At 42.8% G+C, this 16,606-nt stretch overlaps 2 protein-coding genes across 4 annotated transcripts in view; both read right to left on the bottom strand.

The window, feature by feature from the left end:
• Window positions 1-164: 164 nt before the first annotated feature.
• On the bottom strand, window positions 165-4,828 carry pheta1 (PH domain containing endocytic trafficking adaptor 1). Of its 3 annotated transcripts, none has more exons than XM_042101896.1 (3): window positions 4,573-4,823; window positions 3,445-3,549; window positions 165-2,992 (listed from the first exon to the last, which is right to left on the bottom strand). In XM_042101896.1, exon 3 carries the CDS (start codon window positions 2,948-2,950, stop codon window positions 2,051-2,053), a length of 900 nt encoding a protein of 299 aa, XP_041957830.1. In that variant the 5' UTR covers window positions 2,951-2,992; window positions 3,445-3,549; window positions 4,573-4,823; the 3' UTR covers window positions 165-2,050. The 3 variants fall into 3 exon arrangements, 2 of the variants coding, with proteins under 2 accessions (XP_041957830.1, XP_041957829.1); XM_042101895.1 differs by having other exon boundaries at window positions 165-2,971; window positions 4,573-4,821; XR_006033700.1 differs by lacking the exon at window positions 165-2,992 and adding an exon at window positions 3,007-3,281 and having other exon boundaries at window positions 4,573-4,828.
• Window positions 4,829-5,955: 1,127 nt separating this feature from the next.
• ddr2l (discoidin domain receptor family, member 2, like) overlaps window positions 5,956-16,606 on the bottom strand; it is a 22,117-nt gene continuing 11,466 nt past the window's right edge. The window contains exons 6-17 of the mRNA XM_042101243.1: window positions 15,846-15,951; window positions 15,385-15,571; window positions 14,676-14,925; window positions 14,170-14,259; window positions 13,706-13,851; window positions 12,644-12,851; window positions 11,124-11,368; window positions 10,486-10,613; window positions 9,988-10,185; window positions 9,297-9,531; window positions 8,834-8,983; window positions 5,956-8,721 (exon numbers count right to left, since the gene is read on the bottom strand). Coding sequence (XP_041957177.1) covers window positions 8,587-8,721; window positions 8,834-8,983; window positions 9,297-9,531; window positions 9,988-10,185; window positions 10,486-10,613; window positions 11,124-11,368; window positions 12,644-12,851; window positions 13,706-13,851; window positions 14,170-14,259; window positions 14,676-14,925; window positions 15,385-15,571; window positions 15,846-15,951 — 2,078 coding nt within the window. The 3' untranslated portion in view covers window positions 5,956-8,586. The remainder of the gene's footprint in view (window positions 8,722-8,833; window positions 8,984-9,296; window positions 9,532-9,987; window positions 10,186-10,485; window positions 10,614-11,123; window positions 11,369-12,643; window positions 12,852-13,705; window positions 13,852-14,169; window positions 14,260-14,675; window positions 14,926-15,384; window positions 15,572-15,845; window positions 15,952-16,606) is intronic.

Below are 16,606 nucleotides of genomic sequence, written 5' to 3'. Positions count from 1 at the left end.
GACCATTTCAGACTTGTTAATGTCTTAAAAAAAAGTGTGGGCTTATATATATAAAAAAAAAAAAACTGTTCTTTGCTACAATTGCAATGTCTTAGAAAACAGTAACAGCAAGCATGTTTCACAGTTTATTGCCTTCATTAAGAACCACTGAAGAAAAGGGCAAATTAATCCATAAACTTTATTTTATTATGATTGTTTTCATCATTTGCACTGAACATCTTGGAATCATTGAATAGATGGAGCACAAGGCAACACATACTGTTCACATATTTTTTAGCCACATTCTTTTTGTCATCTTTTATAAATAGATATCCGTAGTGAATACATTTAAATAATGTGAAATTGGCACCATCATACCAAGTAGTACTTTTAAACAATACTCTGACTGAGGGGTAATAAACATCACTTACATTTTTATATTCATTTTTTTACTAATCCCATTTGGATTATGCTCATCAATGTAATGTATAAAATGTATGTAACCACTGAAAACAATTACAAAAATGCATAGTAATGGAACAGTATCAGTGACCAGATCAAAACTTCCAAGGTCTCAAGAAAAAAGTTAAAACAAATGTCCATGATTATTACTTCCGAGCTTCAGACATTGTTAAGATTAGGAATGTACATAACTGAACTCATACTGTATTTCTTAAGTTCAGTTTGGATGGCCAATGGTCAAAATGCACATAGATAAATGTATCCAGTAGTCAGCATCAGTAGATGTACCGAACATGTGTCTTCTTGATTCTCAAGTCTAATAATGCCTAGTGGCTATCACCATCTGATGTGAATACACTGTCATGTATGTATTGAAATCTGGATTTATCAATTTAAGGACTGAAACAAATAACAAGGTGGCAAGGCGCTGTGTGAGGCTGATAATGTGGTCACAAAATACTATGCAATTTCCTTACAAAATTACTGAAAGTATCCTGGTGTAAAAAAGCAAGTCATGGCTAAATGGTTCATACTGTTTCCAAATTAATCCCAACAATATCTTGCATTTGCTTAGACTATTCCGTATTTTAACAACATTTCATTTATCTGTACCGATTAACCTCATAATACAACATAATACAAAAACACAGATACATGTATGAACAAATAGCCCAACCTTGGCACATAACATCACAATATTAGGCCATCAGGCCAACCAACTGTGAGTAGACACAAATATTAAGTTGCATGTTAATGTATAACAGTATAATATCCGTTAAGCTATAAATGTAACATTTGAAATGTGCACTAAAATGTTAACATTTGAAATGTTTTGAAAGCTTGGTGCTGGCCCGGTAAGTATATCAGCCATTGTCTCATTTTGACAAAGGGTAAGAAAGAGGGATGGACAACTAACTGTTCTATGTGTATCTTTGTTTAGCACTGGGAGTCTGGGACATTTGTTTATTTCAAATGAGCTTTTCATAAGATGTTAATAATTCATGTTGACACAAGGCTTAGATGACCCCATTAATTCCTGGCATAAATAGTTCAAAGGCTAAAGTAAAAAAAAATTCTGCATAAAAACAAAGTGGTTGTTATGTAAACTATTGTAACTCAGTAGGTCTGGGTGGTGGGATCTTGACATCTTCACAACCACATAAGGCAAAGTAACAACCGTTCTGATGCCTACATACAATACATGATTGGTCCATAGCAATTAACTGAGAAGGAGAAAAGGAGATCCGAGTCCATTCTCAGATCACTAAAATCAGTTAAGTATTGGATAAATTCAATTTGAACATTTTTGTGCATTATAATTTGGAAAAAAAGCACAGTGGAATTTCCCACATTTTGCAAAACAAAACAAAACATGAGTAGTCTTGTCATGTCTTGCTAACTGCATTCCCTGTGGGCACAGGAAGCACTACAGAACCAGAAAAGTGCTGGATTTACGAACCAATCTGTGGAAGCCCTCTCTGCTGGTTTGGAATCTTAAGTACAGTACTTTCTTTAAAAAGAAATAGAGCTCTCGCAAATGGCACAGTCTGCGATGACACAACCTTTGCAACAAGGAAGAGCAGAAGCACAACTGTAGTGCTCCGACACTTCACTGGCTTTGCAGCCACTCAACTCGCAATTCGGCCACTTCTTTCCCGTACCAGTCATGGAGTTTGGAGAAGCACCCTGTTTCCGGGGAGAAGGGGCTCTCCAGTGACCCCTGGGCTGACCCCGAGCCTCCCCTCCGCCGCGGCGGCACCGGCGGGGGTCTAAAGCCATCACCCCTCGAGCTCCCATCGGCATCCCAGACCACGCCCGGTGTTTCGGGGACCCCGTTGGTCAAGGCGGACGGCTTGCTCCACGCCACGCCGTTCTCCTTGGCATGACCAGTCTGCGGCTGCGCGTCCTCTGGCTGGCTAAGTGCTAAGGCGGCTGGCACAGCAGCTCCAGCAGTGGGGCCCTGGGGTTGAGACGTAGAGGACGCTGCGAGAGCGCCGCCTGTTGAGGACCCAGTTGACTTGGGCCGTGGTGATGGCTGCTGCTGCTGCTGCTGCTGTTGTTGTTGTTGTTGTCTCCTGGTGCCCTTGGCCTTGCCCTGCATCCCTCGGGCCCCCTCCTGAAGCTCCTCCAGCTGTTTTTCTAGCTCGCGCACCACCAGCCGCATGTAGTCGAAGCTGGCCCGCGACAGTGCCTTCACCCATGACTCCATGCCCGCCTGGCTCTCGGCGGCCATCTTGTAGACACGGGCCCTGGCGCAGTCAAACTTGACGGCGAAGGCAAACTCCTCGGCCGACTCGCACAGCTCCACCGTGCAGCCTTCGAGCACAATGACGCCGATGGGCTCCTTGCTCTCACGCTCCTCGAAGTAGAACAGCATGTTGCCCTTGAGGACGAACCAGCGTCGGTGGTAGGCCGTGTTCCGCTCCCCCTTCTTGAAGAGGAAGCCGGTCTTGTCCGGGGGAGAGTCACACGTTGCATAGTGAGCCACGCTGCGTTCGTTCAGCTTCATGGTTGCATGGCCTGAGAGGAGCTAGTGATGTGGACGAAAAAACTGTCATTAAAGACACAAGTTAACTCCGCAGTTAAGTTCCTGATTTGATCTGCTGATCTGCTATATTTTTTCTGATATGGTTTGTGAGGAATGGCTGATGAGATATTTCAGTTGATGTTTTACTGTAGCTGTCCAAAACACAAAACAGAATGAATTGAGGAAATGTAAAAGCAATTGTTGCATGATGAACAGGTGTATTTCCTCGTCCTACTGGTGTAGTTCCATGTTTTCATGAAATGGTAGACACAGAACCACCATGAATATCACTGATATGGTAGCTCCTCGTGATCTAACAGACATGGTTATAATTACCATCAAGCACCATTGTCTTAAAAATGGTTTAATGACAAAAAGCAATAAACGAAGGTCCAATGTATCAGTACAACTTGTGACTAAACACTTGCAATACAGCAGCTTCCATCTAGCTAAATTTCAGCAGTGAACACACTCACCAATATTTCAAATCCTTTGGAGGACCTTCTTAAGTCTGTGGAATGGCTTGCCTTCACTACATCTCACAACACCGGAGCTTGCCATACCACATCACTGAATGTTTACTGTGTTAAAGGAAAAATTATAAAATGAGGAAATTGGAAACATTTAGGAGTGGGTGACAGAGTGAATGAGACGACTGACTGACAATGACTGACAGACAATGACTCATACATACATACATACATCCACTAAAAGAAGAAAACTTTGAAAAGTGGCTCAAGAAAAGGGCAACTGACAGAAATAAACAAGTTGTTTTGGAAGTAAACCAACACGAATGACTAAATGGATTTTTCTGGTATGTAGTCAAAATGGAAAGGCCATGTGATATCCCAAAATACAGGAGAGGTTTCATTGCGAAAAGTACGCCTTGTTTACCCTGACATTCATTCATCCCTACTTACTATGGCACAAAGCCAACTTAAACAGTTGCTCACCAAGAGTATAGGTCGTCTCAGTCTGCATAAGATCATATCCCAAAATCAACTTCAATAATGAACATAGAATATTCTATAGGCTAGGTTACATCTTAGGAGACTTAAATGTTAATTAAATTAGTGTCGCCGATCGTTCATATTCTGATTGTAAATTAATATTTATCTTGATATCCACTTACTTATCCAGTCAATTTTGTGTGAAAGTGTGAATTATGACAACAGACAACAAAACTGTCTGCAATTGTTGTGATGCTGGGTGGGTGCAGCAGCATCGCCAATTAGCTACATAGCTAGCATTTGGTTCCAAAACAGCTGTAGTCTACAGAATAAGTCGCTCACACAATGTTGCCAGTAAAAACAACTGTTCGAGGAATGTTGGATCAATTGGCACACAAGGAAATGGCGGTATAGTTTGATGTTGAGCGAGTTTGCCCGGGTAAGCAGTCTAACGTTAGCAGCTACCCCACGAATTCATAGGATTTAGGAGGAGGACCATTCGCTGAAATTGTGAATTGTGAGCGTCAGCACATTCTCAATACTTATACAGCCTGCTTTCGATATAACAGTATATATGTCTTGTGTGTATTCACAATGTACACTTAACTTTTAACATGACAGATATACAGTCATGTCGCTATTTCAAAAACTTACCGTCAATTTAAGACGTTTTCCACCGTCTCCTTTCTTCTTCATTCTTTCCTTTCCTTTTCCCTCTGGTCTGGTCACGTGCTACAATGGAATCTTTATGCGTCCAATCCGAAGTGCCAGACATCTGTCTGTGCCAATGTGGGGCACGGAATCCTTGAAAGGCTTAGGCCTATTATCGTGCTGGATAATTTTTTTGTTGTAGACTTTTTACATAGACTTGTGAAAACTATTAGCAGAATAATTTGTTACACACATCTCTGTGATGTACGCCACTCTCTTGTGATGCAGTGATAGCCTACCTTTCTATTGTTGATAGATAATGTTGATGGCTTGCTGCAAACTTACCATTGTTGTCGGAATGTTGTTGGTGGAAAGTTTCAGTAAACGCAGTGTAGGCTACCTTCTGTTGTTATATGTGGCAATTTTGTGACCTTTTAGAGAATATGAGGTGTGGCTTTGCTTACTTTGTAGCAAACTGACAAATTAGTGTTGCCAGAATGTTTTGGACATAATGTGGTCAAATGACCCCTGATGTGTCAAACCAGCAGCAAATCACAAAAATAACACATGCAAACAAACAAAACACATGAAAATAACAACAAAACATAAGCCTATGCAAATGCACAAAAACAAGCGCAAATCAGTAAGTAAATATTGTTAATATCAAAGCATGAGAACAAGAACAGCAAACACTGATTGATGCCTGATATGGAATAAGTCAGGCCTCTGCTAAGCTTTCTACCAGAGAGCGTGGAGAAGTGAAGACAAGTAGAGTCAAATTAGATGACATGTGGCCTATTATTTTAATGCCCTTAGTCTTTCACAATATCCTAAATAAACAATAAGCAGAAGGTAACATTATCTCCCTTGACTTTTACAAGAGCTTGCAAGACACGAACATTTGAGGAAATACCAAGTCAGCAAGGGGGCATTTCACCAGGCAGGGTGGAGGCTACAGTATGATTTTTAAACAAAACAATATGAAAGAAATTAGGATAGGCTCTCGTGGGGACCCCTTAAAGTGTAACCTTCTGCTCCTTGTTTACTTGGCCTTGTTGAATGAGTTGTGTTAGGCTTCATGCAGCATTGCATTTGTTTTTATGTTTTTTGTGTCTTTGACTTTTCTTTGATTCAGAATTTGCAGCGCATTCAAGTATTTGTTTTATCTATTTGAAAATGTTCCTAAATGCTGTGCATATGCTTCGAAAGTAAGTGTTTTCGCTAGGTACCCCAGGTAAAAAAAATAATTGGGGATAAACTCTGGCTAAACCTATATGATAATAAATGGGCATCATAATGAAATCTAGCCTACAGTATAATAAATTATGGTTGGATGGATGATTGGATAAGCTATGGTTTCAAAAACACAAATAAATATCCAGCAAGTACAGACAAGGTTTAGTTTTTAATATAAGAGACAAGAATGAGAAACACTCAAGAGAGTTACACGATGGTGCAAGAATGTCATCCTTAGATCCCAATATATTACTATACATCTATTCTGACTACACTATGTACATGACAGTCACATACATCCTACAGAGCGCAGAGATAGAACTATAGCTAAAGAAAAAGTAAGGTATGGAAAGAGCAGTCACTTATCTAAACAAACGCAAGCACACTGGGACACATTTTTCTCTCATACAGACACATATGCACACAGTTAACAAAGCGCCACTCACTGATTGCACACTAATATTAGTACTAATACTAATACTTAATACTAATAATGCTCAATAATTTGCATGCACGTATATGCCGATATTTAGACAGGGGATGCTTCTAGTTTCATTTTTTTATTAAATGCTCTACTGTTTTTATTTATTTTATTTTTTTAAATGGAGATGTGCATCTTGAACCACAGAACAGTTGTAAGTCATAGCTAAACTTTACAGAAGGCTGCACGTGGGTTTGTTTCAGAGCAACCTGTCACTCAGCCATCAGGGATGACACCTTCAGTCAAAAGTGCTGAGACTGTGCATACTACTGAAACTACCAGCTGTTATCCACTTGAGAATAAGAACTAAAAATCCATCCCACGCTGCTGGGTCATTCTCACAAGGTCATCTTAACTCAACCCCCCCCCCCCCCCACACACACACAGTACAAATACAAAACACTCACACAGCCACACGGTGTATGCACATTTGTATGTTCACATAATGCACTCCATAGCCTAACACTTCCTTCTCACTCTCACGTCATCTGCAACAGATGAGGAACAAAACAAAACAAAACAAAAAGGCTACGAAAACAAATCGCGAGAGAGAGAATAAACAAGGCTCTACTCAGTAATAACAGAGAAGACCACAGGCTCACTTCAGCAAATGCAACTGGGAGACTTTGAGTTTAGAGGTCAACCTGGCCCTGAGGTTTGCTGATCGGAATGCAATGCCAGGCACCAAACAGAAACGCATGCACACAAAAATTCCCTGACCCTTCTCTGCCTCTCAAAGTGGATCCCAGCGCTATTAGGAATGCTTCATTCACTATTCCAGATTGTGACACTTCCCAGCAGCCCTAACAACAATGTCTTTTATACCTTACGACAGCAAATTAGATACAGTAAAAATTAACTATAAAAATGATCATATTATGATAAAGATCACATAGCAAAACAACAATAGATGGAGGAAAAAAACACAGTCTCACATGTTTCTATAAATGTGAAATTGCTTTGAAACAATGATCACATGCACATCCAATTTGGCATAATTATTAAGGCTTAACATGAAACATGAGCACAAATTAATGAGCTTTTATAGTTAGAAAGGGCATACAAGCATACAGGGGAATAAGCATGTAAAGTAATATGTGCTTTGAATTGTTCAAACTCCCCCAAACCATGTGCCTTTTAAAGAGGTCCAGTAAAAACTGAGACCTCTCGAAATATCTGAACTACAATATGGACCATATGAAAATAACACATGCACAACGCACGTTCTGACAGTCTACTGCAGCGTACCCACTTGAGGGTGCTGAGCTTCGCTGAGGATTTATAGTGTCTTCCACAGACCAGCCTAACTGAAGCACACTGCACACTAAAAGTGCTGGTGGCAACAGCATGGGCCTATCTATTGGTACACCAACAGATGGTGCAAAGACGCATTAGACCTATGGTCTTATGCTATGCACAATGTAAAAAGAGTGAACAAGAATTAAGTGTGATGTGTGGAGCACTGATGGAACTAAGATGGCCAAGACAATTCCACCTCTTCATGTTTGGATTAGGAGGGGGTGGGGTCCATACAGCCCATAATGCAGCCCATTCCAATTGGGGGGGTGAGGGGGGAGAGACAGTGCATTCCATTGCACATCAGTCCATTGTGGCTCTACAACCCTATTCTCCGTTAGGGCTTTCACTCTGCAATGACAGTAGTTCTGCTGGAGCTAGGAGCATAGATTGCCAGCCTAGCCTCATCCAAATTAACCTGCATAACATTCATATTCAGAGAATAAAAAAAAAAACATACTATAAAACATAGAAAGATTATTAAGTCATACTCCAGTGTGGGGGTAGGTAAGGAACATGGGCAAAAGGAAAGAAACAAAATCACAGCAGTGCTTTACATTTTACAACCACAGGCCCTCCAGCTGTTGGTTCTCTGTTCCATCTAGCATTCAGTCTTCTTTTTCCCCTCTCCATTTCTTTCCTCCCCTCTCCTTTGGTATCAACTGAAATGATTCAGTTGTAACACTTGGATGTGAAAAGGTACAATTTATAGAAAACATATTACAGAGACAGACAAAATAAACATTAATCAAGTGTCCTTGGATTTAAGCATCAACAACGCAACGCAGATACCACAGCGAGTTGACGTCAAGTTCGCTTTTTTTCTCCCCCCTCCTTGTTGTTTAAAAAATGCTGGACGTCACTCGGGTCCACACACCCACATCCCACAGATGTCCTCTTGCGCTGCTGAAGCTACATCATTGCTGGACCGTCTCCTGATCCTCCCCCTTGCCTTCGGGAGTCCAGAGGATCCTTCACTGGAGACGGTGGGTTCTGGTGAATAGTCACGGGTTAGCATGTGGCCGCAAGGCTTGATAGATGCAGTTGAATGACGGCCGGTCACCGATATCTCGGCTCCAGCAATGCATCATCAACTCAAACAGAGAGGCCGGACAGAGTGGCGGGGCAGAGAGAAATATCTGGGGGGAAAAAATACAAAAGATTTACAAAAATAAAACGAAGACAGTTCACCTTAAAATTGTAAAATGAACAGAATTATTTCATGAGTAGAAGTTGGGCTGGTCTGTGTACCTGTCTCCCCTGGTTCCTGAAGAACTCCCCAGTGTTTTCGATGACCTGTTCATCAGACAGAAGGCTGTACGGCTGCTCCTTGCACAAGGTGAAAATCTCCCAGAGCGTGACACCGAACGCCCACACATCACTGGCAGTGGTGAACTTCCCCTGGAGGTGGCGGACAACAGAAACACACTAAAAGCCTCGCTAGACACATTCGCACATAGGCTACAGAGATGCAGGGAGAACTGCTGCAAACACACAGGCAGCTGAGAAGCACGTGCATACATCCACAGATGCATGTTTCCTCACTTGTTCGCCAAACTCACAGGCAAAGCGCAAAAAACTTGCCAAACACACGCCCACAAACAAACACACAAAAACACAGACACAATCTCTATCTTTCCACCTAAACCAAGCTGACATGCAAACATAACACTCAACCCCCAAAACACACACACACACACAGATCTCCACTCACCAGTAGAATACTTTCCCAAGCCATCCAGCGGATAGGCAGGACAGCCCGTCCTTGGATGCGGTAGTAGTCACTACTGTAGAGATTGCGGCTCATGCCAAAGTCGGCAATTTTGATGGTGAGTCGGCGATCCAGGAGACAGTTGCGAGTGGCAAGGTCCCGATGCACAAAGTTGAGAGAGGCCAGGTACTTCATGCCAGAGGCAATCTGCACTGACAGGTGCAAGAGGTCCGACGTGCTGTGGGGCACAGAAGAATGTGGGCAAGGAAGAGAAAGTTAACATTCTGCACAGCTTTTCACATCAAAATGTAACATTGTAAGCAACTACCATCAGCAAGAAGTTTGTTTGAAGTTTGTTTGGTTCAGCCGAAGAACTTTTCTATAAAAAAAAGTTGTCTTTTAAGTTGTCACTGCCCACTGCAATACATCAATGCCAGGAGAGTTCTTCTTAACTGGAAAGCACTTTTGTACAACTCCGATTGATTTTAAATGTGCGTAAAAATGACTTGTCTTAAATCAACCCCCTTATCTATGGCATTAAACCAAAGAAATCCAAATGTGCTTAATACCTCAATTACGTGTATTTATCAGTATGCCATTTCACCCCTAGATTGTAGATTATGTTTAGTTTGTAGATTATGTTGTTATTTTGGACCATTAGTTCCTAAAGTTATGGCCGGGGTCAGGAGCAGACCTGACAGAGGGTATGTTGTTGGCGTGGGTGAGTGTGCTCTCCATCTCCCTCTGGGAGAGGAACATGTTGAGGTCGCCGTTCTCCATGTACTCGGTGACCATGCAGAGCGGGTCCGAGCTCACACACACACACAGCAGCTGGATAATGTTGGGGTCGTTGAGTCGGGACATGATCTTAATCTCCTTCAGGAAGTCATTCCTGCCAACACCATGAGAGGACCATGAAACGGTGAGTGAATAATCAGTAATGTGCAAATACTGCATATTAAATACAGTGGAAGTTAATGTCTCACCAAGGAATGGTCCATTCATTTATCATGTGATTTAAGATCAGATATCCAGTGATTTAAGTACTGTTAACAGGCACTGAATGCATTGTAACACTATGATTTACCATTAGGTGTAAATATGACACGTTTAAAAAAAAAAACAATGTTAATGTCACATCTATTGCTAAGATTCGCTTTACTAAAGCCAAAGAACCCAAAGGCTGACAGACCTGGCAGTACTGGTGGCGTCCGGTCTCAACTGCTTTACGGCCACCAACACTGGCCTGTCGTCCATCTCCGGCAGGGGGGCACCCTCTCCCAAAAACTCCAACAGCCCCTCCGCTTCACACAGGTGGACCTGAGGACACAGATATTCATCCCAATCACAGGTCAATGGCCAGGTTACACAGGGCTAAATTATGTGAGGCTCATTAAAGCAGGCATTCATAAAAGTGATTAATTAAAGACTTTGACTTTAAGAGAACAGAAAAGACAGGGGGAGTGCAGAACAATATCCTGCTGGTACATATTCCCAAGCAAGATCTCATTACTGTGTTTGTGAAACCCCTTGAGATCGTCATTACATAAATGTCTCTGGCTGAGCCAGCTGCAGAGGAGTTATAGGCTCCGAGTGACGACAAAGAGGTTCAGATTTAATATTCATTTTATTAGATACATTCTTATATCAGCTTGATATCTGTTATATGAGGTACTATCAACGTGAATGGGCAGGTCATCAAAAGTGCATGTGTGGGAGAGGATGATGTGTGTGTGTGTGTGTGTGTGTGTGTGTGTGTGTGTGTGTGTGTGTGTGTGTGTGTGTGTGTGTGTGTGTGTGACTGTGTGGGGGGTGGAGTTCTGTCCTCACCTCCCCAAACTGTCCCTCTCCCAGCTTCTCGCGAAAGATCAGTTGGTCCCGTGGGAACTCGGCCACAGAGATATCCTTGCGCGTGAGCGAGTCGACGGTCAGGGCAGGGACGGCATACATGTTACTGCCGGTCACTCCCTGCAGGCTGACAATGTCCGTCTCTGCGTAGTGGGGCACGCTGCTCTGGAAGCACTGGTGAGGAGTGCACTGGGTCACGTCAGGCTCTGCGTAGCCACCTCCAAAGCCTGCAAGAGAAGAGAGGGAGAGAAGGGGGGGGGGAGGGAGAGAAACGGGGGGAAAAGGAGGGAAGATGTAGAAGGACAAAGGCAGAAGCAAATAAGAACAGAGAGAAAGACAGTGAGAGTTTATACAATTATTTTGGTGACAACATACGATAAAAGTAACGACCATTTCTCCTATTAAACAATCATGATAGCTTCAACAAGTATCGCTAACGGAAAAGGATGATTTAACACACTAAAGAAGAAAAGACAGAGTATAGCAAGGTCTTACCATGAGACAGGGCATGTGTCATGCACTGAGGTTTCAGGAAGAGGTCAGAAACAGCATTACAAGCTAGAGGGCACGAGGGCCTGGGCGTGTGGCAGAGTACGGGATGGAGAGAGAAAAAAAGGGAGAGAGAGAAACTCAAGCTTTTGTCAGCATGCACTGCATTCTTGTATGTCCTCTGAAACATTCCTGAGGGATTAGCAATTCAAATAAGTAAAGAAGAGGCAGAATGCAGAGACAAATCTGGCGCATTGTCCAGAAGTGTCTGCGGAGGGGGGGAAATATGCAGACAGGAAAGTGGCATCCATTCCAGACAAAGAATTCCATGCAGGCTCAAACATACTGTAAGACAACTAAGCTGGTTGTTTCGCTGACTTCAGTGCTATAATGGATTTCTAGACTGGTGCACTGTATATAGCCAATGTAGTGTAACATGGTGAACTGCAACTACATTCAGACTCTATACAGTACATGTGAAATATGCAGTCCAATACAAGGCTAGGCTCATCTACCACTATGAAGAACACAAAGGGGGGCATTTTTACAGTATCTTGACTGACATCTACCATTCCCACAACCACACCACAGTAAACTGAATTTTGTTATTAAAACATCCCTTCATGTTTACATGTCTAAATTTTTCAATTATCTTGACAGTGGTAAAAAGTCAAAATAAAGCAGAACATCTAAAAACAAACATAACATTTTCTGCCTTTGTCCCTACAGTGGTAACATTGGCACAAATGCTAGTGAACACCGCACATGAAGCAATGAAGCAATTTTTAAACACTAGTTTAAAAATTCCATTAGAAGAACTACTTCAGTTGACTAAGGATATTCAAATACACAACCTAAAAAGAGCTCATAGGAAGTTAGTTGTGTTCCAAGTAACAATTCTGTGAGTACAAGTCTAACTTTGATGTCCCTCAGTCTAGGGAGGAGCTTATGAAAAGCTGAGATGAGCCACTGGCTATATTTATCTGCGGAGCGGTTCCCCTTTCCTCACTCACCCGAGGCCTCAGCGCTCTGTGACACCTCCGGGAGTTTGTTCCTCAGCGCCGCCGGGTCCTGGTACTGTGGGTCCAGCAGGAAGACCCTCTCGTAGGGGGGGTCAGGTTGGGAGGCGCGCGGGGGCACCGGGGGCGTCTGCAGGATGATGGTGTCACTGCTGGAGGAGAGCCGGACTGTCACCTCCTCCTCCAGAATGCGTCGTGGAGCCTTATGGGATTAAAAACACAATGGCATTCAGAAGGCAAAGCTCTGCTGAACCTGAACATTAAGAGCAGTTTGTTTCTATGGTATTATTCAAACAACTTCAACCAACCCAAAAAGGCACATTATCCCGCTGCTCATCCAGCTACACTGGCTACCTGCCCGCAGCAAACATTGCACTGCCCGCATCAAATTCAAGTCTCTAACGCTTGCCTACAAAGTAGTCTCCAGTTCTGCTCCCACCTACTTGAATGCCCTCATACAGGCATATTCTACCTCCCGACAATTGCGCTCATCAGACGAACGACGTCTAGCTCTGCCACCGGTACGCTCAGGCCAATCCAAACTTTTTTATCTGTTGTTCCTCGTTGGTGGAACACACTACCAGTTCCAACTAGAGCAGGGACATCCCTCTCCATCTTCAAAAAATCCTGAAGACCCAGCTCTTTAGAGAATATCTACTCTCGTAGCATTACTTACACTTGCTATTTCTAGCACTTATCACCTGACTAGAACTGACACTGACTTGACTGTATGGAAACAGCACTCACTGATGCACTAACTGTTTTAAATTGTTTTAGAATTGTTGGGAGAATTGTTTTAAAAAGTTTTAAATTGTTTACCATGTTGTAAGTCGCTTGGGTTAAAAGGCATCAGCCAAATGTAATGTAATGTAAAACATGTAATGTAATGTGTCATGCTTAAAATAAGTTTTGTTTTTACTGGTGCTGCCATTTCAAACTGACATCTGGACACTGAAATTTGTCCCTCTAACTGGGTGCCACCTGCAGGTTAATGCAAAATTGAATTTTATATGAAAATGTACACATGGTGAACCCATTAACCTCTCCTACACCCACCTTCTCCAACACCTTGCACACGTACTGACACCAGAGGATCAAGAAAATGATCACCACCAGCAGGAGGATGATGGTCACTAAGCAACCGATGAGAATGGAGGTGTTGCTTTCCTCAGGCGCGTTAGTCTTCTGCCACGGGGTCGTCACTACGCAGACACACAAGGGGACGGTCACACAGGAGCAGGACTTAAATAGACCACTCAAGTTTAAAGTAATTGGATAACCTCAGAGACACTGCAAGCAATTTAAACTGAGTCTAGTGAGAACTTCTATCAGGGTTGTCACTCTGAAATAGGCTGATCCTTCACCACCACTTTATTAAACCCATGATACCCAAATGGATGGACATTACTATTGTGCTGTCCAAAGATATTTAGAGTGAAGTCAGCAAAAAAGAGATACTTTTTGTATTTGCTTTAAATGCCACCCAGTCCACCGGTGAGGGAATAGGTTTGGTCATTTACCAGTTTTCAGTGTGGTAGGCAAAGAGTTGGGATTCTTGGGCCAAGATGGTGTTGTAACAGTTGTGGTCTGGGTAGGGATCACATTCTGGGCTGAGGAGAGAAAGGACAGATCACCGATAGGAACCAAATTACTTTAGTGTCACAGTTCAATTCCACACGGACCGAAGCAATGACAATTTCACTGTAGGCCCGCTTGTCTAGTAGCGACAGTAGAAGTCAATTCCACATGTCACCGATTCTATGACGGTCCGTCTATACAGTATTATCATAGCATTCATTGTTTCTAGCTGAAAAACCTTTTAAAGTTTCTCCACAGAGACCTTATGGGAACTTATGGGAAATACTTTGTGCTATTCATTGTGCTATCAGCCTGGAATTGTATGTCCAGTGCTACATAGATTTACAAAAACAAAAACCCTTAGGATACTCTACTGACGGGCTTGTCTAAGCATGCATTGAGAGAGCAATACCTTCTAAATTGTGTGTGACCTTCTGTGCAACCTTACCAGACTGGAAGGAGATCTCGCTGAACATCATCCACGTGTCAGCAAAGTGGAATCGGCAGCGGATAGCTCTGCCCATGCGCCGGCCCAGGGGCACAGTTACGTAGCGGGCACTGGGGTTCCGGTCATCCAGGACGGTGCGGAACTCCTCTGGTTCCGGCTCCCAATGAGCGGCAATGAGCCGTGACTTAAACCAGCACTGCACGGAGGAGAAGATTTTCACCCCCCGAGAGAACATGTTGTTGCTATGTACCTGTGTGAGGGGAGGAAGAGATGTCGGTTGGACACTGACGGACCACAGACTCACACTCTTACTGACAAAAACAAAGTAATTCAAAAGTGTCTTTTTAAACTAACTTCCTTAGTCGATTATGAAGTTGCTGGTGACATAAATCCATTTTAATGTTTTTTTTCGCTGATCAGCACTTATTTGTTAAGTGTGAACTTAGCACATGAGGATCTTCTGTAACATGAATAGTTTAATAAGCAAGCTTTGTGTTATGGTTCATGTTTTTGCCAATATTATGAAAGACATGCAAACCACAAAGAATGTAGTTAATAGCCCATCATGCCCTACCAAGCAGCCACTGTGGTCAAATCATGGAATGACAACAACAATGTAAACAGAAAACACATAACTCTAAAGAACAGTGAAATATAGAAGTGAATATAGACATATAGTAGTTTTAAACATCCACCCTGTCTTCCTGACCTTCATGGAGGTGAAGTTCCTCTGCCTGTCGAACTCAAATGCCATCTCCACGTATCCAGGGCCCAGGCTGTCGTTCTTCCAGCCCACATAGTCGTATCCGTTCCACACGCTGTACTGACGGGTGGCCAGGAAGTCGTCTTGCCCGATCACGCCATCGGTCAACTGGCCCAGGCCTCCACTCAGTTTTCTGAGAAAAGGAGGATAAAATCAGTGATGCTTTTGGTGCTTATCATGGTGGCACAGAGTAGCATGTAGCAATAGAATCGGGTTTGCATGGCATGATCTGATCTGTTTGTGGTGTGGTTGTCTAATATTGTAGCCCAAAGCGAGGGAGAACACTGTGGCAGAGTAAACAGCTCTGTGTGTGTGTGTGTGTGTGTGTGTGTGTGTGTGTGTGTGTGTGTGTGTGTGTGTGTGTGTGTGTGTGTGTGTGTGTGTGACAGCAGCATGTGGCCACATACCTGCGTTCGAAGACGCCATCGTAAGTGGAGTCATTGAGCGTGGCAACGGAATATCCTGGGGCCATCATCACCTGACCCTCCGGAGCACTGTATGCTGTCAAACCATCTACAGGGAGCAAGTTAGGGGCAGAGGGTGACAGAAATAGAGAGAGAGAGAGTTACAAGGAGCAAATGAAAGAGGAAAAAAGGAGAGAGGGAGAAAGAGAGAGAGAGAGAGAGAGAGAGAGAGAGAGAGAATACTAGTGATTGAGTGGGAGAGTGAAACAAAGTGAAAGGGGGCACTAAGTTTGAGGTTCTGATAGACATTACACACTCCAACAAAACAATTTCACTGGCTCCTAAAGGGGGATATTTTTGTTTTGTCTATACTGAGTCTAATTACTTGGTGGCCACAGTTCCAACCCAAAGAATTGTGTAACAGTTTAATCATGTCATAACTCATAACAAATCATTCTGACTGAGTACACCGGGGGGCCACTAGAGGGCAGGTCTTATTCCTGTGCATCACAACCTCGACACCATAGCATGTGTCCATGGCAACACCAGAAACAAAGAAATCAGAAGCCAAAGAAACACGCAACATATTGAGTGACAGAAGATTTTAGGTGGATTAATGAAAAACCCCTCTCATTTTTCAGAAAAGAAATCTAAACTTTTCATAACAACTCTTTTAGAAGTAAGATATTGCATGTACTTCTTTAATTCAAACCAGTGACTACACTACCTTAATCAAAGAAGAAAAAAGTCTTTCTTGAGTTATA

This window comes from Alosa sapidissima, chromosome 8 (assembly GCF_018492685.1).
Source record: "Alosa sapidissima isolate fAloSap1 chromosome 8, fAloSap1.pri, whole genome shotgun sequence".
NCBI lineage: Eukaryota > Metazoa > Chordata > Actinopteri > Clupeiformes > Clupeidae > Alosa > Alosa sapidissima.
This window is presented reverse-complemented; position numbering and strand designations above follow the sequence as displayed.

Bases quoted from the DNA above. Each gene is read 5' to 3' on its own strand.
- pheta1 (XM_042101896.1), bottom strand. From the start codon at position 2,950: ATGAAGCTGAACGAACGCAGCGTGGCTCACTATGCAACGTGTGACTCT.